Below are 25,092 nucleotides of genomic sequence, written 5' to 3'. Positions count from 1 at the left end.
TCAGAGCCTCCGTCTCGCTCAACCCCGCCTTCCGGGAGCCCTACCTTTGGCTGACGGCTGAGGGAGGACGAATCCCGGCAGCAAGAAGGGCGCCCCCGTGGTCAGGCCGGCCGGTTTGAGCTCCGTCACACCGTAGGTGGTCAGACGGGTCACCAGGTTGACCAGGTCCTTCAGGGCGTCCCTGGATTCGTCCTCCTTGGCCTGCTCCAGCCTGGTGTCGGCCCGCCGCCACACAAAGACCACTTTAGAGAAGACGTGTCTTGCCAAACCCTGCATCTTTCCCCAACCCCCTGGAGCCGTGCAGCCCCGTGTGCGCAAGTCGAAGCCTGAGCATGTTTTGTTCCGAATGGATCGCAAGAATAGCACAAATGCGCCGCTTGCGCAATCGACATTTCAAGAAAGCCAAAGCATTTGGAATGAAGTCGACTCACGTCCGCTCTCTTCATGCCAAACGGGGGCCGATGGAAACCGCTCGTGGATGAGAAAATAATTACAAAGGACCGATCCAGGAGTACGTGGATTTCTTTATCAATTTTTCGTCCATTAGCTCGCCTATTTCCCGTAACGCGGCAAAAATGGAACCAGTCGCACCCATTTGATGGCCCACCTGAGCATGAGGTTACACAGAAAGTTGTAGCCCTGGCACATGCGGAAGTCGTCCAGCAGCGTCTGCGACACGTCGCTGGAGTCCTTGAGGAAGCAGGACAGGCCTGCAAACATCTCCACGATCTCCAGCGGTGAAAGATCGTCCGACTGCTGCATGTTCTGAACGCACGTGGACAGGCATTTCTTCTCTGTGGACACAAGAGGGAGCAATTCTTTCGGGTGGAAAAACGGGAAGCCATGCTTATGCAATGCTAATACAATGCTAATGCAATGATAACGCGCAGAGTCAAGATAAACGGCAAGCGGCAGGACCTTCACAAGGGCCCCATTCCAAAATTCCCTTTTTTTTTAAACTGTATTTTTATTTTTTTTATTTCAAAAGGCATGTTTTGAAAGAATCAATCATCTCGTTTCCTGGTGCCAATTTCAATGTCAAGCCAAGTATCTGGTGGTGGTGATGACGATGAATGGACCAGCCCTACCGTGGATGTATTTGACCACGTTGACGCTGAGTCCGTGTCGCGAGATGGTGGTGAGCACGTCTCCGGCGCTCCGCCTCCAGGGCAGGTTGTGCGGCGGGCACCAGGACGTGATGGCACTGAACAGCAGGTGCAGGTCGTCCTTCTGGGCCAGCTCCTCCGCCGGGGACACAAACGTGCACAACTTCACCAGGATCTGGGAAAGGAACAAAATCACAACCTTTAAAACTCCGCCCACCACGCATTTGGCATCCTAAGCCCGGAATCCCAATGCAGGCTTCAAACCCAAACCCGGTGCTTCTCAATTCTTTTTTGTTATGCCCCACAGAAGAGGAGGAAAGTATTTTACGCCCCCTCAACTAGACTAAAAATAGAATCCTTTGTCCATAAAATTGAATTAAATTGTACACCTCTGCATAACAACGTAACCTCTGACCCCCCCCCCACTATTTGAGAAACACTAGCCCTAAGATAAGCCTTCATAAAAGTCTTGTAGGAACACAAACCTTGGCTTGAAGCCTTAAGCCAGGCCGGTAACCTTGATTTGAAAGCAGAGTGCTAACTTGTTATACCCAAATCTGGATCGGTGAATGCTTTTAGTTTCCCTCCAAGTGATTTGTGACACGCGTGCTCTGCTCTGGTACCTGGACAAAGACTTTCTGCAGCATCGCCCGGCGGTCGGCCGGGGGCAGCTCCGCGGGGGGCTGGCCCGGGCCGGACGTCTTGTCCTGGGAGGCCGGCGGCGAGGTGGGAGGGGGCGCGGCGGGGCCCACCGGGGCCTCCGCCATGTGTGGGAGGTCAAAGAACAGGTAGAGACATTTGACCAGCGTGGATGGCACAGACATAGTTGTCATGCAGTCCACCGTTTTCTGAAAGAAAAATCAACGTGCGTGCGTGTTAGAAAAGATGGATTCAAGAATAAAACGAGGAAGGAAGGTAGCAGGGAACGCAGTCCACATGGGCTGAGAGACTGCTTTGTTGGTCACACACACACACGCACACACAGAAAGAGAGCGTCAGGAAGACTGTTGTTGTTGTTGTTGGGCTATAAAAGCGGGCCCGCTATCACAACAGACACATTGTACAAGCGAGGAGACAGACAAGGCGCCTTCTGCACTGACCTGTCCCGAGGAGGCCAATAGGTTGATGGTGGTGAGGAGCATCCAGCCGCGACTGGCCTCCTCGCTCTGGTTCACCTCCAGGAATTGCACGATGGCTCGGCTGGCCGCTTCTGCGCGCGCACACACGCAAAGAGGTGCTTGTTAGGCAGCTTTAAATCATCCTCAGACCAGTCAGGGGTCTGCCCCTCCACGCACGCACTGACCGGTGGATTTGTTGGAGGCCCTACGCCTGATCTCGGTCACCATGAGGCGGGACACCTGCGTGGTGAACTGCAGCAGGTCCGAGAATTTCTCCGTCATGCTGCTGGGAGCCGCATTCCCAAAAACCTGAGAGTGGGCACATAGTGGGAATTTCCTTTTTTTTTTTTTAATTGCAGTACAACAACATCTAACAGTGTCACATTTTAAAATAATACATCATACTCACTAGAGACGCTAAAGGTATTTATGCGTGCATCTCGCCTATTTTGCAAGTCCATGTTGGCTGCAACCAGTTTTGCGCCGACCAGCCAATTGGAGGACGGAAAAATGATGACATCGTCATCATTGGCCCGAGAATGAAATCTGATTCGACAAAGAGTCCAACCGCTTATTTCGGTGAAGTTACACGGCCAGCGATACCAACTGGCGGAGGGCCTGGGCAGATTAGAGTACCGTAGCAACACGAGGGCCAATTGGACATGGCATGTATTATTATTAGGGATGCACCGAAAATTCGGCCACCGAAAATCTTCGGCCGAAAATGACCCAAAAGTGCATTTTCGGTTTTTGGCCGAAAGACCTAAATCACCGAAACAACACGGCCGAAACTTGTGATGACGTGAGCAAACAGCGCAGCCAGCACGCGGGAAAACGGGATAAGAGCCAGCATGTCTGCGGTGTGGACTGATTTCACTATCTCAGAGAAAGACCCACGGATAGCGATTTGCAAAACATGCAATGCTGAAATTTCAAGAGGGGGTGCATCTGCAAAAAGTTTCTCCACGTCGGGTTTAATTCATCACCTGGAATCAAAACATCCCGATCGCCATTCTGAATATGAGAAGAAGGCGACACAGAAAAGGAAACTGACACCGAGCACGCCCACTCCGTCTGTGGCGGACGTTTTTGAAAAGGCAAGAAATTTGTGCATCCACAATTCTTGGTGGATTTGTTGTTGATAAAGGCTATGGTAACCATTGTTTTGATACACTTTTATGTTGTACACACAGGACAAAATTTAAAAGGCACTTGACTTATGCACTTTGTGTTTTTATAAGAGAACATATTTAATTTTACAGTCTTTCAGCCGGCCAGTCAGTTATAAGCCTGTAAATTATTATTTAATGTACACATGAGTGGGGTCAAGTTAAACATTTTATTTTTATTTTATTTTTGAATTTTAATTTATATTGTGCATTGTTGTAATGTCAGTGCTAAATAAATATTTTCATACTTTTGTAACTGGTTTATTGCAATGCCTTGATTTTAGTGAGGTTAGTACACATGTAGCCATAAATGCTGTGGTTCTAATAACTGACATAATCATTTCTTTCGGTGTTTCGGTTTTCGGCCTTGGTTTCCTCATTTTTGGTTTTCGGTTTCGGCCAAGAATTTTAATTATTATCATTGTCCACCTGGGGTCACTATCCTCACTTTCACAGACTTTGAGTGTTTATGGCTTTAAAAGGCTGAGAAGTTAGCACCACTGAACCTCAGTCAGTCCGGGCGCCCGTTGTGGCCATCGTGTAGGAATATTATTACTGCTTTTTCACGCACCCTGTTGAAGACGGGCAGCATCATGTAGAGCTTCTCCTCCTGCTCCTTCTGCGTCATGTGACGGGGAGGGTGGCAGAGTTCGGAGAAGAGGCGCCGCAGGTGCATCAGGCCCAAGGCATTGTCCTGCGGGCTGCACTCCTCCTGACGCGGCCGCCCCATGATCCTTTTCATCATGTTCATCTTGAGAGGCTTGCTCAGGACGAAGCTCGCCCTGGACAAAAGTACATGACCGCTGGTGAGTAGAACGCTCGCTGGTCGCTTGCTGAGTTGCAGCGGCTCATGCGAGCCAATGCAAAGAAATCACACTGTGGGGGGAAAAAAATAAATGTCATGCAGAAATCACAACTCAGCGTAAAAATAAAAAAGCACTCAAACTCATGGTCAAACAATCACGCTACAACATCATGGCCTCTTTGACGTTTGAATAGCGTTGGCGGGAGAATGTGTCCACCCAGCTTCAGGCTGCCACGCTGACGACAAGCAACCAACAGGTAGTTTGGCTTTGTGTGAAAGCAAAGCCTATGAACCCAACAGAAGCGTTCGCGCGTGACATCTTAATGCCTGCGTCCGCAGTCCCTCAGGAACGGGAAACGCTTCAAACAGGATGGGGGGGTGGGGCTTGAATCTGCTGTTATTGTGGTTTGCAGTTCCTCAAATTGATAAACAGGACAGCAAGTGATTTTAGGATGGGAACAAGCGACCTATCAAAACGCTCCAGAAGGTCTACTTCAGCTTTTTAATTGTATTTCACATTCGGATTCCTCAACGGTAAAACACAAAGCAGCGAAGCAGTTAGCGTGAGAAGAGCCAAACCTCGGTCGACCCAAATAGAAAGTCGGAAGGGCTTCCGGTCGGACGCAAAATGTCTGAAAAAAAAAAATCATGACGACGCCCAGAAAAATCAGCATGCTGCTTCCTGAGTCACGGCGGGACAAACGTTCCGAGAGGGACAGGCGGCTGGCGTCACGGCACCTGCTGACATTTTAAAAATAGAATCTGATTCAGACGAAGGGGGGGAAAAAAAAAACGGAACGGCCCGAGACATTGCAAGCCACGCATCCGATATGACTCGACACGCAAAGCAACACACAATAACTCCACGACCGTAAACGCCGGGCAACCGACCAGCGTATCGGGCCCGGGGAACAGGCCCGGGAAACCAGCCTGCAGTGCAAACCGTATTCTCTATCAAGGCAAAGCAAGCCAAGCACAAATGTCGCCATTCTAAGCACTGTCCAAACACGGTCAACATCAGAAGCCAAACCAGAGACTGCATATCAACAGAACCAAGTTTGGAGTCGATGTGCTTGATGGAATGGCAAGGAAAAATTTAGTGAAAGCACCTACACGTTAGCGACTTTTAGAATATTCTTGGCAATCCTGTTCCAGAAATTCACCAATGAGATGTTGGAGATGCACATGAACGGTGCAGGCTATCTACTACAGTGACTGTGAACAGCAGAGGGTCTTCGTGGGCTGGCTCTCAGGTATCACAGCATTTTGGAAAGTTCATCGAATTTAATAGAGTGGATTGTCAAGGTCCAATGATGATACTAGCTTATATTAAAAGCAAGTTACATTTGTTTTTTTGGGGGAATTTTCACAGAGAAAATGTTTGAGTTTCAACACTGTACTTGTATTTGCAGAAGAGTTATGTTGCGTCAATTAAATAAACAAAATTATAGTTGACATTCGGTGACCTGGTGTGTTTTTACCAAGTCCACCAATTTATTCTTAGATCTTTCTCATAAAAATCCAAATATAAACAAATAATATTGTCAAAATGACCGCTATGGTCATTCTAGGAGTTGCAGAATTCTGGAAGACCGATTGTTATTGGAGGTACTCAAATGACCCGAGGACGAGCTACTTTCACTTGGTCCCGTTAAAAGTCCCCCGACAATCAAAACGAGTCAGCCAAATAAGTCAGTGAAACGCAAACTCCTGAGCGAGAGCGTCCGTCACGTGCGATGAGCGTCTCCCGCCGAGCGAGCTGCGGACAAGCCCGACGTCTTCAAGGGGCCGCCGTGCCAGTGGGAGAAAGCGTGACATAACCGCCCGATGTTGATTCAAGACCAACCTGACATTCATAAACGTCCAAACAATGTCTCGGAACCGGACGCAAAACGACGCAAACTCTGACTCAAATCCATACCAACGTTTCTTTAACCGAGGTCGTGTGAGGAAGGCGGCCGAGGAAACGTACAAAGACAAAATATGTCTTAATGCCGGACCGACTTTAATGGGTGGGAAACAAGATCGGCAAAGCGAGTCGATCAAAACAGAAAAGATGGTAGACCGCAACCACAGCTAACGCCTCGGTCGCCAAGGAGACGGGCTGTTGTTTTTTCCGCTACCTGCTGTTCTCCAGGTGCCCGGCCAGCATCTCCACGCAGGGGCGATTCATGTCGAGTGTTTTGCCTTCAAGACACCCGCCTGCCCTTCCTTCCCTCCTTTCCTTGCTTCCTTCGGGAATGTCTTTTCGACGAGAAGCCGAAGCGGCGTCGTGCCTTCTCCCCGCGGTGGCCCGAGAAGAGGAGAAGCATGGCAGTGCCAGTGGCTTTGTTTGCCAGCCGGCCTGCTGCGCGTGTGCCTCCGTGCGTGCGTGCGTGCGTGTGGCCGGCCTGCCGGGACTGGTGCAGCTGATCCCCCCCTGACACCGGCGACGTGCACGCGGCGTCGGAATAAGAACGAGCGGAGGCAAAAAGAAGGCTGTGTCCTCGTCACACATGTCGCAAAAGAACTGGGATGGCAACTTTAGAGAGCAAACAATGAGTCACGCCTTGTGTTCAGGTGATAGAAAGTACATCCACCCATCCGTCAAAAGTGCACCCGACGAGGACCCGGACTATGGTGACCTAATTTCAAAAGTGTGTATCAAACTGGTAGCCCTCCACACCACACAGTAGCCAGGTTTCGTGACCCCTGCAGTAGACCACAAACAAGTGCCGAGACTTTGGGCTTGACAGTCCGTCGCCATGGTGATAACGTGGCAATGTGGAGCTTAGCTGTCAGTTGGACTCATGGGTTGGAAGACTCAATCCAAATTCAACTACACCATTTTGAAACTTTGAAATAGTAGCATGTCGGGTTTTTGTGTGTTACTTCACGCATCAGGTGAATGTAAGAGTGAAAGAACAAAAAAAATCTGTAATAACGTATGGCTAGAAAACTGCACACTTTGACTTGGATTCAAACATTCTCGACCCTGAGAAGGCCTCCGGCATGTAAGAAGATACTGGCGCTGCTTTTGTCGCAGCTCTGCCCTTTGTTGTGGTGTGTTTGCCTCTCTGTCATGTTGCTCGGGTCTCGGCCGCATTGCCCGTTTGCCGGCGGGTGCCTTGAAGCCCGGGCCACACCCACTCTCTCAAAACAGCTCAACCGCTTTACCACCAGGGTAGAAAATGAGGACAGACGAACCTTAGCGCTCGCCTGCTGTCCCATCTCGGAACCGGACGGAGTCATGTTGAATCATATCGCCCATGAAAAATAATAATAATAACGATAAATAAACAAAATAGTTGCAAAGAACTCGTTTCGAAAATACATGAGTAGCGAGCACCTCGTGTTGGCAATACACACCTGCCCATGTTTCTATCTGCCGTCAGATGTTTCTTATAACATCTACACCTTCTGACACCTGTAACCAACACCATGTGTACTGTAACGCCTCATATGTTGGAAACACCATTTCGAACATGATTCTGCCACACATGGAACCAATACAGCGTTTTTAGCACATTTGTAAACAATCACTTGGTTCTGTTACACACATGACGCCCGGTATTTCCATCACAGAGGAAGGAAATGTCAACAACCAACAATGTTGATGTTACACACTGATGCGACTGACTCCCCATCCGGTTGGAATACAAAGCCGCCCGCCCGTGTGCAATTCCCACACGTAACGCATGTTTCCATCACGAACATGTTTGGTGCGACTGTTACACACCAACCACATTCGAGCGCTCCACACCGGCTCCGCACACATTTCCCACCGGACTGGTGCACGTCGCCGCCGGTCGGTGGACTAATCTAGCAATGCACCCCACCACCACCACCGCCGCACCGAGGCCCGACGTAAGCGGACTAAAATGCCAGTCATTTCCTCTGGAACGTCACACGAACCGAACCGGCCATCCGGTACCGTGACCGAAACAACCCTCCCCCACCTTCGTCATGTTTGTCTGATAAATCACAGCGGCATTATTGCGTGTCGCTCGCCCACCTCGCTTCGGTAGTCGCGATGATTCGGACACCATCACGCCACAAAACGCTTCCACGGTCGAAGCAGATCGGGAGGTCCAGTGTACGGAGGGTCTGTCCCTTTGCTAGCCGCCGGATGATCCCGCTAGCCCCTCCAGCGACCCCTTTTACGTGCTCTCCCACATGCAAAATAAGATAGTAGCTATCACAACATGAATGATTGATGTGAAATCGAAAAGCAAACGACGGACAAGGTACATTTAGGCCGAAACTGGGTGTGGGGAAGTAGCCGAGGCGCACGACGCTTGTTGATGCTAACTCGCCCCAGCCATTTAGCTTCTCCGCGGAGTCTCCGTTGAGTACGCAAGACTCACCAGCCAAGTAGCGGTCACTGCAAAACACTTGGCCCGGACTCTGAGGGGAGGAGTGCAGCGGCGCGTCGAGGAGCTCCGGGCGGGCGGCCTCCACGTACATCCATAAGGTTACACGGGACGCCTCGGTCCGCCGCTCCCGCTGCTTCAGTGCCGCCCGGTGGCCATTCTTTCCTCGCTTAACATACACACACACCAAAGGAGGAAAAAAACAACAACAAACAAAAAAGCTTAGCGCGGAGCTCCTCGTTTTCCCAGTCGGTCGGCGAGCATCCCTCCAGTAGAGCCGAGCACTGACTGAGCGAGCAGTCAGAGAGCCGGGAACAACACGCCGAGGAGCGAAGCTGACATCTGCCGGTGGGAAGGAAGAAGACAAGCCCCTGGAAGGACGTGCAACGGCGGCCACGAGAGGGCGCCAGTGGCTCACATTGACATCCGAGGAGCGAAGCTGACATCTGCCGGGGGGAAGGAAGAGGACAAGCCCCTGGAAGGACGTGCAACGGCGGCCACGAGAGGGCGCCAGTGACATCAGATCACCAACCTAAAGAAATAAAGTGCACCTCGCACACTCCAGGTTGGGAACCTGCGGATATGCTTACTTTTTTCCCCATATTTCTTGCCCTCAAGAAGCTTATGGATGGTCGACACCAATTATTTTTCAAGTGTTTACAGTTTTGGAATCAACCTCCCATCTATCCAAGACTTGTATTGGAATCAACCTCCCATCTATCCAAGACTTGTACCTCTCCAGGACCAGGAAACGCCATTTTTCACATGTCCTGAGTGTTGTTAGTCACCTAAATGTTGAACAGAGGCTGTGATTTACCGAAGTCAAATTCCTTGTTTGGCACGCTCAAACATGGCGAATAAAAAACTCTTGAACTCTTGAACTTTTAAAAAAGAAACCAACAGTTGACATTTAAATGCTTGAGTAAACTTGACCTTTCCTGATATAGAAAGACCTTTGGACAGGATGCCGTAGTAAGAAAATATTTGCATTGTCGTGCAAAATGTTTGTGGTCACACCTTTGGTTTTCCTTCGACTTCCACGTCAACATAACTAAGAATGAGACTGAAGACCAGTGAATGTGTCTTTCTGTAAAATTGTCTTTAACGTCTTTGTCTGCTGTAGCCTGTATTTGTGCCTCGCTCATCCATCAACATGACAATCTATTCATGTCAGCAAGCGTGAGCCATAGCATTCACTTCAAATGGTCGACTTCCTCCTCACTTCTGGACGTCGATGCCGAAGATTTTTCAGGGCCTTCTGGTCGGATCCTCAATTTTGTGTGAAATGATATAATGAATGAATGATAAATTCGGGAGCTTCCAGGAATCACCCAGCTGGCTGCGACACGTTTTTTCGTTTATTTGGGATGTTTGCCAAGCAGCATAAGAGGAAGAGAAGATGCAGACTTTCAGTGAAGTACAAAACGTTTCTCTGAAATGAAACTTTTTTTCCCCTTGATTTACGGCTGTGAGAATTGCAAGATTCTTTATGCTAAGCATGAGTCAACTCCCCTCAAGGCACTTTGCAGGTGGATTTTTCCACTGAACCAAAACGTTCGATCTCCAACGCTTCCGCACTCGCACTCACACCTACGGGCAATTTGGAGCGCTCAATCGGTCAACCATGCATGTTTTGATGATGTGGAAGGAAACAGGAGTACCGAGAGAAAACCCACGCAGGCACGGGGAGAACATGCAAACTCCACACAAGGAGGGCCGGAGGTGGAATCAAACCCGCGGCCGCTGAACTGTGAGGTGGACCATTGCTTTCCGACTTACTTTGAGTAGAAGTTTTTGTTTTTTGGACTAATGCACAATGTACATGTAGGAATGTTACAGTTTCAATCTCATCACTTTACCTTTTTTTTGCCCCCAATAAGTTTTTCACAGATTTGCTTCGAAGCCAAAGTCGACACAAGTGATTTCCTGAAAATCACATGACTGCAGAAGCGGCCCATAAAAACAGACCTTTATCATCATCATCTTGTTGATATGTTGAGTTTGTTTCAACACACTTGGCAAGCTTTTTTGTCTTGATAATGCTTGTCCGGGTGGTGGACGAGCACAAACACGCAACCAAACACCTGCACACATATCGTAGCTAGAAGAAGTCTACACACCCCTATTCGGATGTCTAGTGTTTAGATCAGTGCGCTCACACCAGACACATTTATTGTTTTGACGAGATCAGGGTCATGATGGTTGTCAAATGGTACTCAAAAGAATTTAAATGCTGTTAATGAGTTACAAGAAAACACGCATGTCGGAAAAAAACCACACCCAGTGGCAGAAGCATCACACGGTAAGAATTTCCCTTGAAGGCTCGGTGGAGGGGGCAAGACAAAAAAGTGAAAGTGAAAGTTGGTGTCAAAGAGGATTTAAAGGCCGGCGCCAGATCTCTTTTTCGGTCAGAAGGCGCAGTCATGAATCCGCACGACTTCCTCGGCTTCTTCCTCGTCCTCATCCTTGTCTCCTGCTGCTGCACGGGTCAGTATATTAGGGACACTTGTACTCAAAGCTTTTCAGCTTCATTCAAAGATGCATTGCAATGATCATAGATGGTTAAAATAGGAATGCGTGTTAATTACTTCAATGGTAAAACATGGCGTTATTACTGGCACATTTATTTTGTATTTGTTTAGAGTAAATGAATAGATTTAATTGAAATTGTAATGAATCTGTTCCAATTGATAGAGAATTGAATTTGGACTTTGATTATAACTCTATTAATGTATTGAACATTTCACTTGTATACCAACTCAAAACGGTAATGATTTTTTTTTTTGCTCTTCGTAATGGCATTTTCCTTTCATTTTGTCGTCAGTGTCGCACGGCCAGATGCCCAGCGACTGCTGCTTGGAGGCCTACGGTGAGGCAATGCCGGAAAGATTGCCCTTGGTGGACTACCGCCGTCAGATCGCCGGCTCCGGCTGCCGTATTAGCGCCATCGTGTGAGTTTGGCTTCTGCGACTTGACATTAACGGTGGCAAACGCATCTTGATGCGAAGGCCACGTCGTGGTTCAGTTTTGTGTGCAGAAAGGGAACCAAGCTTTGCTACGCCACCAACGCGCCTAAGGTGCGAAAGGCCATGCGAAAAGTGGACCGCCTCAAGAAATTCTGCCGGAACGAGAACTACGAGGTGGGCCGCAGACTGAAGCATTTGAATGCTTTGTTAAGTACCAAAATGAAAGGGTTTCTCACTTTTGACTTTGGGTCAAAATAGTTTTACAAATTCAAAAAGTGAACCGTGTTCTTTGTCATTTGCGACACAAACTAAACATTTTTGTTTGTTCTTTCGCAGGTTAAAGCCTGTTTGGGTGTCCCGCATGAGTGACATTGGATAACTTAGAAAATGTGACATGTCGTTAACCGATAAAATGTTGTCCCCTTGGTTACAGCTGTTTGATATTATGACTCTCAGGTTGAAAGTTGAAAATGTGACATGTCGTTGACCAATAAAATGTTGTCCTCTTGGTTGCATCTGCTTTATATTATGACCCTCAGGTTGAAAAGTACTGTTTGGTTTTGTTATACTTGGTTATTGTCATTCGTCAATGTTTTTTGCATCATTGCTGGCTGCGCTGTTTTTTTTTCCCCCCCCCCACACGCTTTTTTTGCCTTAAAATCAAAGGCGTGACAGTGCTGCCAGAACGTGCAATCTGATTGGACGATTCACTATGACTTCTTTTTTTTTTTTTAAAGAGCAGAATTTACGTGGATTGGACTTTTTTGCTTTGCTTTTTAACTCAATAGCACAGGCGAGTGGGATGATGGAAAAATGTCTGCCTGAAAAGAACCAAAGATGGTGACATTTTCAGGATATACTACTATTTTGTTCCATTTACAAAAGAAAAAAAAAGTCTCGGTATTGCCTGAAAATCTGCTCCAACAAAATGGTGCCAATTTGTTTTCAGTAAAATATTTTTCTTTACTGTTATCACATACCATAGTTGCATCCAAAATGTCTTACTTTTCTACTCTAACCCCCCCCCCCCTCCACACACACACACAGGAGTCACGTGTTCACAAGAGCACTTTAGTTAGCCACATTAGCTGGGTAGCATCATACATATGCACAAGAGGAAGATGGTGTAGAGATTTACAGGTTGGGGGAATCTTCTAACGGATAGCAAACGACGTATTTACACTGGAATACTGTTGGCATTATTAAATAGTTTCAACTGTACAAGAAAAGCAGACAAAGAGGCTAACACCATCAATAAAGTGTCCAAACAGTGCAAATTTCCCTTCTTATTCTTCAGGACCCAAGCTCGCTAAAACTTAGTTTGAGCCGCGACTATGACAACCGGGAGACCAGTGGGGAGCCAAGACCGGAAACACCAACGTCGAAATAATTAGATCCTGGGTCAAATTGTCAACTGGGCAATGTTTCAGGGTAACGTGCTATTTTACGGGCATAAAAATAAGTTCTTTGTGATGTCAGAGGCATCTTTTTTGGCTCCCGGTCTTAAATATCAAACATGTAAAAAACTCACTCCTTCAGAGTAAATTGCAAACAAAGCACAGGCAAGCTAATGTTAACAAACTCTGGACTTTGTCTCCTTCATTGTGAACGTTTGTACGACTTCAGTCATTTCGACGTCAGGCGTTCTGCCGTAGCGCTTTAATTAGCTTGGAATAGTGCTTAAAGAACATTCAGACACTTGTTGAGGGATCGCCAGGTAAAAATCTGTTGCAAGCAACTAGACTCCGTCGTAGGTAGTTAGCGTGACAATGGTTTTAGCAAAGCATGCTAAGCTACAAGGGCTAACTCCAGTGACATAACAGGAAGTACAGGATGCGCGTTTGTTTCTTGAATGGAGCCAAGACAATTCTTATCGGTTTGACTACAGTGATTTAAGACATGATTACGTATTCATCTATTTGATGCCCATCCCTGTGCTGAATCTTCTAGTGGACAAACGGAGCATGTAATGTCACAACATTACATGATGGCCCCATCCACCTCCACACATGGGAGTGATTGACAGCAAGTCCAACCTGGTGTATCGATATCTACCAATCGTAATATTAATAATAACCATAATATTGGTGACATGATCACAGTCCAGTTGCTGTCTTTGGGTTTTGGTTATTTGGCGGGTTGCATGCTCACGTGGGTCAATGGAGGTCACTTCCTGTTCACCGTGGGTGGAGGGACTTCACTGGCCGGATTCAGACTCATCACCGGAACTCCCAGCGCTGCAGGCGCCACCGGCACCGCCGCTACCATTGGAGCCGCTGGCATCCTGGCTCTCCCCGGTGCTGCAGAGCGAGACGTAGACAATGGGCACCAGGCCCCGAACGGCGCCCGTGGAACAGAGAAGCCAATCGGGATCCGCCTTGCTCAGCACTCGGAGGACGTCGCCCTTGTTGAAGCTGAGCTGTCCCGTCTCTGTGGCGATGTGGTGGCACAACGCTTGCACTTTGCTGAAGGAGGAAAAGAACAACTTGAGCCACATCTTTTTCACAGGTCACTGTGTAAAAGGCAGCGACAGTTGGCTGGTGAGGTAGAATCAAGGCCTGGCTGCTTCACAGCAACGTGTGACTGGACCTTAGGTGAATTTAAAAACCGAACGTCAAAACAAATCCCCAACTCTCAACTCTATGCGATTATGGGATTGTCCCGTTTTGGCCCTGTACCGTGTGAAGCGGCAAAGGCGAACGACAGGTTTCAAGCAAAGAAACGCAAAAGGGGGCTATGAAGATCCAAGTAACATGTCGAGGTTAGGTCGGGTCTAGATGGGTGGGCAAAATCGGGGAGGTTGAAGCTGACCCGCAAATTAGGTTCTGAAAATTCTGGGGATATGACAACAGCTGCGTTAAAAAGAAGATTTGCAAAACTGCCATCCGATCTATCCTGTTTTCGTGGAGTTCTGAGGTAAAGGCTCACAGAGGTGGCCATCTTCCATCCGTGCGGGAAAACTCAAGGGTGGAAGACAATGCCCATCACTGATTTCATAACTAGGTAACTGCTGCATGTTTGTTTGAAGCGACTTTTTGCTTTTGAAGATTCCTACCATGTTGAGAGTTTAGTCTCACTAGCATTGGTCTCGTTGGGTGAAACCACACCGGACGGGGGCCTGGCGGGCGCCGCCTCTACCTTTTGGCTGCCCCCAGCACCGATAGTCTGCGCCATTAGGCCCAAAACCGATGAGTCCAGACCGAGCCAACCAGACGGCAGCCTGAAAAATACAACAAATTGACTTTTTGTTCATTTGAAACACCTGTGCCACGGCTTAACCACGAGCGTGATTAGCTTAGGCGGTGTACTGAATTTAGATCTCTTTTGAAAGTACCTGTTCTTCTGAGCTTTAGCCTTGAGTTCACTTGCGTATGTCTTGGTCGCCGACCCAACGGCGGATCCGAAGAGCCGCCCCCAGCGCAGCCCCTGAGCAACGCTCTCCGGCTGGACTTTGGTCGCCGGACTTGGGACCGCCGTCACCTCCTGGTTGAGGAGCGACTCGGGCGGGCTTCCCATCCAGGAGGGCCGTCCCCCAGAGCCAGACTCGGCGCCCTCCACTGCACCCTCCCTGGCGGGCGGCAGCCGGCAAGGGCGGCGCTCGGCCGACGTCCGGCGCTTGTCCGTTTTGACGAACTTGGAACCCTCTGCGGACTGGTCGATGTAGACTTGGGAGGATTGCATGAGTTGGTACCACCATCCAGCCTGGCGGTCCTGACGCTGGCGCCCCTCGTGCGTGGCTGCGGGGTGCTTCCGCAGGGGATAATTCCCTACGTCCTTTTCCTCACTTTCTTGCCCTATTCCCTTCATCCTCTGGCCACCCGTCACTCTGTCCTCGGCCCCGTTAGCAACCCCCACCGGGACACTCTCCTTCCTGGAGGCCTCCGTCCTGGGCCAGGTGCCATCTGGCCTCATCGCCACCCTCTCTTTCCCGGTGACCATGTCCCCGACGGCGGCACCCCAGCCCCTCATGAGCTGCAGGGTGGAGCTGGTGGTGGACTGTCCCGCTGAGCGCAGCAGCTCTTTGCGCCGCTTCTGCTGCTCGCGCCCCGTCGCCAGGAGCCGGGGTTCAAACAGGAGGTCCAGGTCAAACGGGAGAAGCGAGAGGGGCTGCAGCAATAGAAGGAGCTCGCCGAACAGCTGCTGACACGCACCCTGAGCCAGCGGGACCAGGCCCCAGGTGTTGTAGTGAGCGGCGATGATGTCTGGAACCGAAGGAGAGGCTTATGTGGAGGTGCTGCATCAAAGAGGACACATGTTTCTTATCTTGCCACTTATGCTCAGCTACAACTCCGCAGTCTCCACTTTGCCGTGGCCACGTTTAGGTTTTGGACTTTTTCAACTACTCGTCTTCCTTATTTTTTCCCTTCGCAGATAAAAGTAAGTAAACTTACCTTCGTGTGTCAGGAGGTGACCGAACCAGAACTCCAAAGACTTGAGGCTGGAAAAGAAGCGCGACGAGATGAACGAGAGGCTCAAAATAAAACAAAGAGAAGCAGGACTTACTTGAGAAGACCAAAGATGAAGGCGTTGAGTCTCATGCTGTGGCTCGTCAGCTCCGAGAACTGGTTCACCTTCATCAGCAGGTTGTGGAGGACGCGCGTGGATGGACCTGACCGGCAAAAACACCCAACATGGTTAAGGGCTCTCCGAAACAACTGGAGGGAGCCTGGTTGGTCCTTACCCAGCTGCGTGGAGGCCTCCACCAGGCTCCAGGGCTGACAGCGGCGCTGTCCGATGATCAGGTCCAGCACGTAGGCCTTGAGGCCGTCCTGCAGTACCTCGTGCAGCGCCGGGCATAAATACTTGAGGATCAGGTGACCCACGTTGGGACTCACCCAGCTGTTGCCCAACTTGGCCTGGTCCCCCCCGAATGCAAAATCCGCATGAGTATCAAAAGACTGACGCCAACGCAGACGTGTTGGACTTACTTTGACGTCGGGGTCTCGGCTCGTACCGAAGTGAGCCACGATCAGATCGACTGCCGTGTTGACAGCCTTCACCAAACCTGGCAAAAGTCCGGAACGCAGCAACGTCAGCATTTAGTTTGCCTTTTAAGACCCTAACTGGCACACAGGTGTCTTTTCTCAATGCTCCCAAAAAGACCCAATCTGGCATTCACGCTCACCAACCTCTCTTGTGAGTCATATTGACGGCAAACTGTGAGCGCGAGGCGGCGGAAGAAGAGGACAAGGATGAAGCTGCGGAGGCATCCGGGGACAGGCAGAACTCCTCGGGCGGCCTCTCAGTCAGAGACAGGTAATCTGGGGGCAAGTTCTGCTGCATCTGCTTGACTGAAGATAGACAAAAGAACAACAGACTCCCAATTACACACCCGAAACAGGAAGTAGGTGGTCACGTGACCCACGCCGTACCGTGAAGGTGTCCCGTCGGCCGGCAGCGGGGAGCTGAAGGGAAATCGAAGACGTTGCGTCGGAGAGGACGGCGCGGATCTGACAACGAGGAGACGCCAGCCGGTCTCTCGCCGCCAAGAGGGTTCTGACGTCGGTATTCCCGCCACTTTAAGGCCTGGGGGGAGAGGTGGTGCGCTGCCAGAAGAGTGCGAGGAGGAAAGAAGAACAGTAAGAGAAAGGCGGGACGAGATCATCACAAACATCAAGGTGATGAAGAGAAAGAAAACGTTGCAAGTCCAAGGGAAGTCCAGAAAACAAACAACAGCATCCCCGAGAATGAGAAATTAGTTAAATTTAGGGTTAGAGTTGCAATTTGGCATCATTTTCAAACCATCAAAATGTTACTTTCGCATAATCAATCTCATTTTTTTGTCAGTGGATTGGCATTCATACAATAATTTTCACGTTCCAGTTTGGACAAACAGAATCTCTCCTTGGCAGAGCTACTTCATAGTGATGTGAAACTGACCATTCTGCATCCTGCTTCCCTCCACAAGGCTTCCAGTCTTGACGCACCCCAGCGGGCTGACAACGTCCCCGTGCAGGCGCGGCAGGGTGGGGGGCGCCACCCCCCTCTTCGCACCAAGGCCAGCGGGGGGAGGGGTGCAGTGCGGCGGCCCCGTGCGCACCGCGCTATGTGGGCAGCGGGAGAGGTCGTGAGGGGGCGGGGGGCTCGGGGTGCACGTGGAGCAGGTCCTGCTGCTGGCGGCCTCCTCCTGAAGGTGCACTGGGGAGTAACTCCCCAGGGGCGACGGACGGACGGAGCCGGGGGGAGCCGCGGCTCTGGCTAGGACCTCCCGATGGCCCTCCTCGCTTTCGTCCCTGGAGCCAGAGCAGGCCTGTATGCCAGACACGTAGCCGGTCATCAGGTGGGGCAGGGGCTTAGGCTGGGGGGGCTTAGGGGCCAGCTGGTGGTGGAAGGTGAAGGGCTGGATGGGGAGGGAGGTGGGCCGCTGGTCTTTGCCGTAACGCACCACAGCCGGATGGACGTCGGAGCAGCTGGAGGACCTGCCTGCATCAAGGAGAGCAAAAACCATTGCTGAATCTAAATCTGTTCACTTGTTCATATAAACTAAGATAATTGTCATTGAAGCAATGTCGTCAGCTAACAGAAAGCACACGCTCATTAGCTTAGCCAAATAACATTACTGCTCAGACACAATAAACACACGCGTGTGGAAAAACATGCACGCAAAGACACACACACACACACACAGACGTTTGTGCCTGTGAGACGCCTCGCAGTATTGCGCAAGATGTTTATCAGTCTAGAGGCTGTAGTGCTGCTATTGCTTGAGATAGCCGCAGTGACATTGGCTGCCACAGTAATAATAAGTTAATAAGTGGCAGTGAGAACGGTGGAAGACGGAGGGGAGGAAACCAGGGTGGAAAGAAAGGGGGGAAGGAAGAATGCAAGTGCAGCGCACAAGACACACCTTCAACGTCGGTCTCCCGGGTGGCGTCTTGGCCACAACCGGGGCCCGCGGCGTCACCCTCCCGGCTGGGCGAGAACTCGCCAGAGGAGTAGGGATCTGGCTTGAGGGACGGCGAGCTGCCGTGCCGCCGCTTGCTGCGGGCCATCTCGGCGAAGGAGGTGACCCGGGGCGGCGGTGCAGGAGGAGGCTCGGCCAGAGCGCCGCCCCCATCGTTAAGGCGCACGGGGCAACTCAGCATGCGCTCCAGAGAGCCCGGGTGGGGTCCCGGTGACTTGTCCAGGTTGCGGTCGTAGCTGCGGGATCGCAGTCGGCCGGCGTCCTGCTCGTCCTGCGGGGGCGACACGTTGACGTACACTTGGAGGAGATCGGCAGGGGCGTCTGGCTCGTCCGCCGCCTCCTCCTCGTCTTCATCCTCTTTAGCCGCCACAGGCTGCTGAAAGAAGAGCGTGAAAGGCATTGAGGAACCTTCTCTGTCTACCAATCTGCACGCTGCACTCCGTCTGCTTCCCCAACAACGAAGTAAAAAGGTACGCATGGCAAATGGCGCTTGGACTCATGTGATGATTTTGAGTCACGCTCCAAGATTCAGCGCAGCAGATGTGGTGACTTAGCGTCACAGATGCAAAAATAAAATGCATACTCCATCAGTCGGGGGGGAAAAAAAATCCCAGGCAACAGTCAGCCGACCAAGAAAAAGCAGAAGATGATTCTTTGTTCTTTGCTTGCTACTGCTCCTTTGATATGCCCATTTTGTACATTCATCAAAATGGGAAAATAACAAATTAGATTATCTGAATGCAAATTCAAAATGAAAAGATGATGGGAAACAACACACGCATGAATCAACTTTTACAACTGTCAAAGGAAAACTGGGGGCTCACCGTCACTGACTTTTCATCCTCCCCCTCATCTTCCACTTGCTGGTTGGCCCTCTGCCGGAACAGGAAGTACTCGCTGGGCTGGGTGGAGCATGGCGGGCTGTCCCTGCTATGCTCCTCTGAGCCACTGTGGACGGACGATCCGGCGGGGCTGGGCGGAGACTGGGATGACAGCTCGCAGGTGACCAGTTTGTAGTAATTCTGGCTGGCCACCACCAGCCGGGCCTGACTCTGCAGGCAGGACACCCCCCCCCCTGCGGGCGTCGGACAGAAGGAGTTGCAGTTGGCGTCCAGCTCCACGGCGGCCTGGTACTCCGCCGAGCAGGAGGAGTAGGCGGACAACGAAGGCTCTCGGCCAAGCGAGAAGGCCAGCGGAGGCTCCGTGGGCGATGTGAGGAGGTCCAAGTAAAAGGCGCCCTCGATTGGGTCCCGCTGGTCAATGGCAGAGGGCCGCTCGGCAGGGCTGTTCAGGTTGCCTGGCTTCTCGGGGACGCCATTGTTCATCTTGTTGTAAATAGTGCTGAAATTGACTAGCACGCCGTCCGAGCTGTTGCACGACGAGTCGCTGCAGTAGCCCCGCCGGCATTCGGGGAAGGCATCGGGGAAGTCCTGGGAGAGGTTCTGGGCCACGGTGCAGCAGGAGCAGTGCTGCGCCAAAGACCCTGAGGAGTAGGACCCCGTCTTGATGCCACAAGGCATGGGAGGATCTTCGTATTCGTCGTCCTCCCATTCGTGCTCGCCGCAGTCCACCGACATGTTGGAGCCGCTGCTGCCGTGCCGCCGGCCCAGTTCCGGCGGGTCTGAGCTTTGGCTCGCGCCATTCCGATAGCGTGACTCTGACGCAAAGTTCAGGCCGCGCAGGCAGAAGGGCGGCGAGGCGCCCTCGGCGAGGCCGTGGAGGTGAAAGGAGGAGTCCTCGTGATAGCCGGCCAGGTTGTCGTCGTCCTCGTCGTCCTCCTCCTCATACTCCTCGTCGTCAGTCTTGACCAGAAATGGGTTGCAGCGTAGCGGGTGGCGGCTCCTGGTCTTGACCCGGGGTATCGTGTGAGCCGCGACCAGTTGCTCGTCGGAGATGCTGGAGGTGAACGAGGAGTCGTCGCTAGCCGTGCTGCCGCCGCCCTTCCTCTCCGGTGCCGTGTTGTGAGCGGAGGTCTGAATCAGGCTGCTGTAGAGCAGCGCCTCCCTCTGGAGGACGTCCCTCTCCGGAAGGGAGGTGGTGCGACTCAGGCCCAAGTTCTCCGGGGGGCTGAACGGGTTGCCCCTCTTTAGAGAGCCACTCCCGACACCGCAGACCCCCCGCCGCCGCCCCGACACCTGGCAGTGCACCAGGGGGATGTGGTGCACGATCAGGGTCTCGCCGGACAGTTTAGGGGGGCCGTCCATGGCGGAGAAGCAACACGCTCGGAATCAGACGAGCCTGCGCTGTGTTGACGCGGGCGCTCAACAGCGGCAGGCCGGGTGCAGCTCAGCGGCGGCAGGCCGGGTGCAGCTCAGCGGCCCCGCCGGGAGAGGGTGGGTAAGTCGAGGTTATGGTCAGCACGGAACACAAAGTCAGAGACGGAGAAAGACATCTGCAGACAAACAAAGACTGCGTGTTACTACTTTACAGTCAAATTTATTTTCGTCAGCGCGCAGAACTCGACTGGATTAAGTTGTCAACTGGTGGCAAAAGTCCAAATGTCAAGGTGAGTGGCTGCAGCCTCAGGCCAGGGCCGGGTGTCTTCAGGTCAACGTGACGTACAATTCAATTCTTATCACTTGTATTAGACTTGGTTCGGACTACGAAATGTCTTTGTGCGATTGAGACAAAAGAAGAAAGGCCGCTCAATCCAAATGAGCACTCACACGTTCAATAATCCTCTATGATAATACTAATCATCCCTCTACGGTGCCTGCTTCGTGTATGGCAGAGAGAAAATCCACATGGATGGATTGAGGCATGTTTACTTGACCAAAGGTGGTTCGTTTAACTGGTGCTCTTACCTCACGTTTAAATAAGAGCTAGACAATCAACATACGGCCTACTTGGCGTCAACTCGTCAGCTCGTCGCACCTCTAGTAGATCACAGAGTCATAAGCATCGGCAAGTCGGATTGGTCAAATTGTTGCATGCATGAACTAGTGTCACCGGTCAATGAATCTGACTCATCGAGTAGGACATGTTAACTCGTCACACGTGGAAACCTGTCGTGGAATAACTGGGTGTAATGTGATCTCGACCCATCTCTTGAAAACAAGTCGCAAAGGTGAACCGTTAACACATAACTAGTCTCACGCATCAACTAGTTGCACAGATCAACTCTTATCTCTGGTCGACACATTTGTTTTGCGCATATCAACTTGTCTCTCTCGTCACGTCGTCTCTCGTGACAACCAGTCGACCTTAGACATGTCTTTCTTATCTGCTTCACAAGCACCAAGCCGACGCATTCGTCAACGAGTCGCACTTGGCGTCAACTAGCAACCCGGACACGCCGGTCAAGAGATGCCCGTGACCTGGATGGACGTTTGGCAAAGAACGCTGGTTTGGTTCCCTAAAGTAGATTAGCTTAGCAAGGCTTATGTAAGAGTTGACCGCTAGCTGTCATGGGCTAGCATCTCGGTTAGCATGACTGCGACAAGTGGACAGCCAGGGTGGCGGGGCGACATGCAGCAGCTGAAGCAAATTAGAAAGACAACAGGCCACCCTCACAAAATAGAAAGTATGCGCATCCTGCCTGTTACATAATGTGAGGAGAAACGCGAGTAGATCCTAAAACACATCTTTATACTGTCTGCAAGACAAGACGCTAACCACAGAAGATTCACGGAAGGTGCGCCTGCACACTAGCTGCACTGGTCATACTCGCTCACACTGGCCAAACTTGTCAACTAGCCGCAGTCGTTAGCAAGCCAGACTTTTCACTCGCGTCAACTGGCAGAATTCACCAAGGTGCCACTCTCACCAACTATTCCCATTCCGTCATGCTGCTGCTCAAGTGTCCAGGTACACACATCAGCAAGCATTAACCAAAATCGACATCCCTCTGCCTCGCAGTATCGAAGTACCACAGTGAACATCCCCAAGAAGTGAGTTTGTCGTCCTAATTTCAAAAAGAAAGAAAACAACAAAAGTATTCTCACACTACAACTCAATGAAAGCTGAGTAAATTGCAGCTAATTACATTCGTTCATGTCAATAATATTTTTAAGACTGGTAACACGTGTCAGAAACCGAACGAGACTTTTATTTTCAAGGAAGGCAGCGGAAATACGAGTCATTGCTTCTGTGGAGCTTGACGGCTGTTTGTTTCTGTCATGTCGGGATCAATATGTGATGATCAAATGAGGTCTCGGGCCTCTTGTGTGTCATTTATCGAACATCGTCATCCAATAGAAACTAAATCTGTGTTTACGCCCAATCATCTCTTGTCAATGCGTAAAACACGGCAAAATCTTGTTACTGGCAAGACCGACACAAACGTTCCTTTGTGTCAATGCGATATATATATATATATTTAAATCCCGAAATGCACAGCCCAGAAACGAACTCTGCTGTCTTTTCAATCAGAAACCAGCCTTTTCCACGACAAATGTTACTGGATAAAACGAGACGAGATGATGGATGGATGAATGTGGTGAAAAGAACATTTGAGGAGGAGGCTGAGGGAGGCGTCGTCGGTTCGGTACGAATGAGCCGACAAGCCTGCGGGGCCGGACCGCCCAGAACCTCCATTCGGTGTTTGGCTTCTACCTTTTCTATCACCGACGACGAATTCAAAACAGTCACCTTGTCCCCGGTGGTAGACGTGGGGGTCACTGTCCGGTGTCCTGGCGTTTCATGCACGTACGAGTGCGGGAGCCCGTGCAAAGACGACGACGTCGACGACGAAAATGCTTCTTGTCGACTTGGCGGAATACACACACTGCGCATGCGCGGTGACGACACCGCCTTATCTAACCCGCATCATGACATCCACTTTGCCTTCCGCCTTGCCTGATGATTTTAATGTCATCATTTATAATACTAATAATAACCCGAAATGAGAGACGTGCCTTAAAACATACATAATAGTGGTGACAGATCATTTATTGTCATTTTCTGCATTTTGACACCTGATGGTGCTGTATGACAGGAATTCTAAACTATAATGTAATCAAGAGTGATTAGCGCAACATAAGTAACAATTTTATACAGTACTGTATTAAAGATATTTCACAGTATTTAGAAACTCGCCTTTTGGAATGTTCATATGAACAAATGGTGGCGCAATACTTAGCCATAAAATATCAATAAGCAAGAACAGATCAATGCTATTTCCATTTTTATCTTTAAAAGAAGAGACTAAACCACACTTCATTCATAAATATTTTATGTACAAAACATTAGTCCACTGTTATATCACGCAATTTGTCAAATGGCCTGATTACATGTTGCTCAGTCTTTGTACATGGTAAATGATGAATGGACTGCACTTCATCTACACGCATTTTACAATCGATTCACCCATTCACACACACCAATGGGAGGCTGCTGCCACACAAGGCATTGCCAGGAGCAAATTAGGGGTTAGGTGTCTTGCTCAAGGACACTTTGACAAGGTCGCCAAGGTTGAGGATCAAACCCACAACCTTTGAATTGTGAGACAACCACTCTACCACTGAGCCATGCAGCCCACATACATAATTCACATTAAATACATGGCATAAGGGCTTACAGGTTTGTACATGCTTTTTCTTTCCCTTCGTATGTACAGACGTGTATCCAAGGCGAGCTCTTGGATTACTTGGCACATTGTAAACACACACGGAAAGTTGGCCTAACTGACGTCACGGGTTGAAATCCAACTCAAAACGTGCACCGAGACACTTTGAAAAGTCAGAGAGTTGAATTTTTGCCCTTGTTTTGGCAGCAGTCGTCGCAGTTTGAATTCAAGGCAGCGAGAAAACCGGGATTCAAGGCAGCAAGAAAACCGGGATGTCGCTTTGTGTCCGTACGTAACGTGGCACGAACAACAATTTGCTGCCCCGCCTTTTGTATTGTCGTCAAGCACCACGTTTAAGGACACCGAGTGAAGAAAGGTACGCCAACCAGCCGCCAACTCATCGGTACGGCCGTTCTTTTTCCTTTCTTTTTTGCAATGAACGGAAACTCATCCTTTCTTTGTCATCAAATGACATTTCAAAGCGCTCGTGCGTTACTGCGTTATTTTCCACCGACAAAATGGCAGCAAAACGCTCGCCCTTCAAGGTACGAGACGTAAGAGCACAGATTGAAGCTAATAAGCTAGCGTTTAGCTTTTTCTGACAACAGAAATCAAAATGTTTGTAAACAACAGAATTTGCATTTTGTAAGAATGTAATAAATTTGCTAGGCCTGAATGCGGACATGACGGTATTTAATGTTCCAGCCCACCTCAAGTTACAGGAGCTTCTTAGTTTTTGGTAATTGCAGTTCCTGGACTTGCCGAAAGTAATTGCTGCAGTCCCAACACACAATAGTTCTCCAGACTTCTAGGCCAGTCCTCGTTTCGGGCCTTTGGCAGACCACATTGGGAAGGCATCCGGTTCCCCGTTCAACTGCCCTCCTCGGGGGGCCGCGACTCCGACTTGATCCTGACGAACTCCTTGGCCACGTCGTCATTGGGCCGCTGGGCCAGGATGCGCAGCACAGTGGTGCCGGTCTGGTCGGCGTGGACGGCAGGACCCAGGGGGCACCAGCAGACGCAGGCGCGGCGCCCGGCCAGGTCGCGCAGTTGCAGCACGGACACGCCCACCACGCGATCGGCCCGCCCAAAGCAGTAGTCCTTGACCGAGGCCTGCAACTCGTAGCACTCGACTCCCTCTTTGCCCAACGTGCTGATGAGGACCG

At 50.4% G+C, this 25,092-nt stretch overlaps 4 protein-coding genes across 26 annotated transcripts in view; 1 reads left to right on the top strand and 3 right to left on the bottom strand.

Moving 5' to 3' along the window:
- wdfy3 (WD repeat and FYVE domain containing 3) overlaps window positions 1-8,952 on the bottom strand; it is a 34,076-nt gene extending 25,124 nt beyond the window's left edge. For 4 of the 9 annotated variants that reach the window (XM_037258922.1, XM_037258918.1, XM_037258920.1 and 1 more), the window contains exons 1-8: window positions 8,545-8,950; window positions 3,965-4,175; window positions 2,410-2,533; window positions 2,207-2,316; window positions 1,730-1,954; window positions 1,089-1,281; window positions 608-794; window positions 45-211 (exon numbers count right to left, since the gene is read on the bottom strand). In XM_037258922.1, the coding sequence (XP_037114817.1) occupies window positions 45-211; window positions 608-794; window positions 1,089-1,281; window positions 1,730-1,954; window positions 2,207-2,316; window positions 2,410-2,533; window positions 3,965-4,144 (1,186 nt within the window). In that variant the 5' untranslated portion in view covers window positions 4,145-4,175; window positions 8,545-8,950. Of the gene's footprint in view, window positions 1-44; window positions 212-607; window positions 795-1,088; window positions 1,282-1,729; window positions 1,955-2,206; window positions 2,317-2,409; window positions 2,534-3,964; window positions 4,176-8,192; window positions 8,345-8,544 lie in introns of all 9 variants that reach the window. The other 5 variants (XM_037258927.1, XM_037258926.1, XM_037258923.1 and 2 more) reach the window with 3 other exon arrangements.
- Window positions 1-25,092, top strand: part of LOC119127193 — a 665,522-nt gene that overhangs the window by 246,910 nt on the left and 393,520 nt on the right. The gene's annotated exons all lie outside the window — the stretch shown is intronic.
- rusc2 (RUN and SH3 domain containing 2) lies at window positions 12,567-23,139 on the bottom strand. Of its 3 annotated transcripts, none has more exons than XM_037258937.1 (13): window positions 22,975-23,139; window positions 19,245-20,812; window positions 18,364-18,796; window positions 17,397-17,939; window positions 16,889-17,062; window positions 16,646-16,807; window positions 16,445-16,521; window positions 16,198-16,372; window positions 16,020-16,125; window positions 15,908-15,954; window positions 14,851-15,718; window positions 14,572-14,736; window positions 12,567-13,981 (listed from the first exon to the last, which is right to left on the bottom strand). In XM_037258937.1, the coding sequence occupies exons 2-13, from the start codon at window positions 20,622-20,624 to the stop codon at window positions 13,714-13,716; spliced, it is 4,398 nt and encodes a 1,465-aa protein (XP_037114832.1). In that variant the 5' UTR covers window positions 20,625-20,812; window positions 22,975-23,139; the 3' UTR covers window positions 12,567-13,713. The 3 variants fall into 3 exon arrangements, with proteins under 3 accessions (XP_037114832.1, XP_037114831.1, XP_037114833.1); XM_037258936.1 differs by having other exon boundaries at window positions 23,011-23,139; XM_037258938.1 differs by having other exon boundaries at window positions 18,364-18,793; window positions 23,011-23,139.
- LOC119127150 (protein unc-13 homolog B-like) overlaps window positions 23,577-25,092 on the bottom strand; it is a 47,420-nt gene continuing 45,904 nt past the window's right edge. For all 13 annotated transcript variants that reach the window (XM_037258900.1, XM_037258901.1, XM_037258904.1 and 10 more), the window contains one exon: window positions 23,577-25,079. In XM_037258900.1, coding sequence (XP_037114795.1) covers window positions 24,797-25,079 — 283 coding nt within the window. In that variant the 3' untranslated portion in view covers window positions 23,577-24,796. The remainder of the gene's footprint in view (window positions 25,080-25,092) is intronic.

The sequence above is a fragment of the Syngnathus acus genome, chromosome 9, assembly GCF_901709675.1.
Source record: "Syngnathus acus chromosome 9, fSynAcu1.2, whole genome shotgun sequence".
Classification (NCBI taxonomy): Eukaryota; Metazoa; Chordata; class Actinopteri; order Syngnathiformes; family Syngnathidae; genus Syngnathus; species Syngnathus acus.
This window is presented reverse-complemented; position numbering and strand designations above follow the sequence as displayed.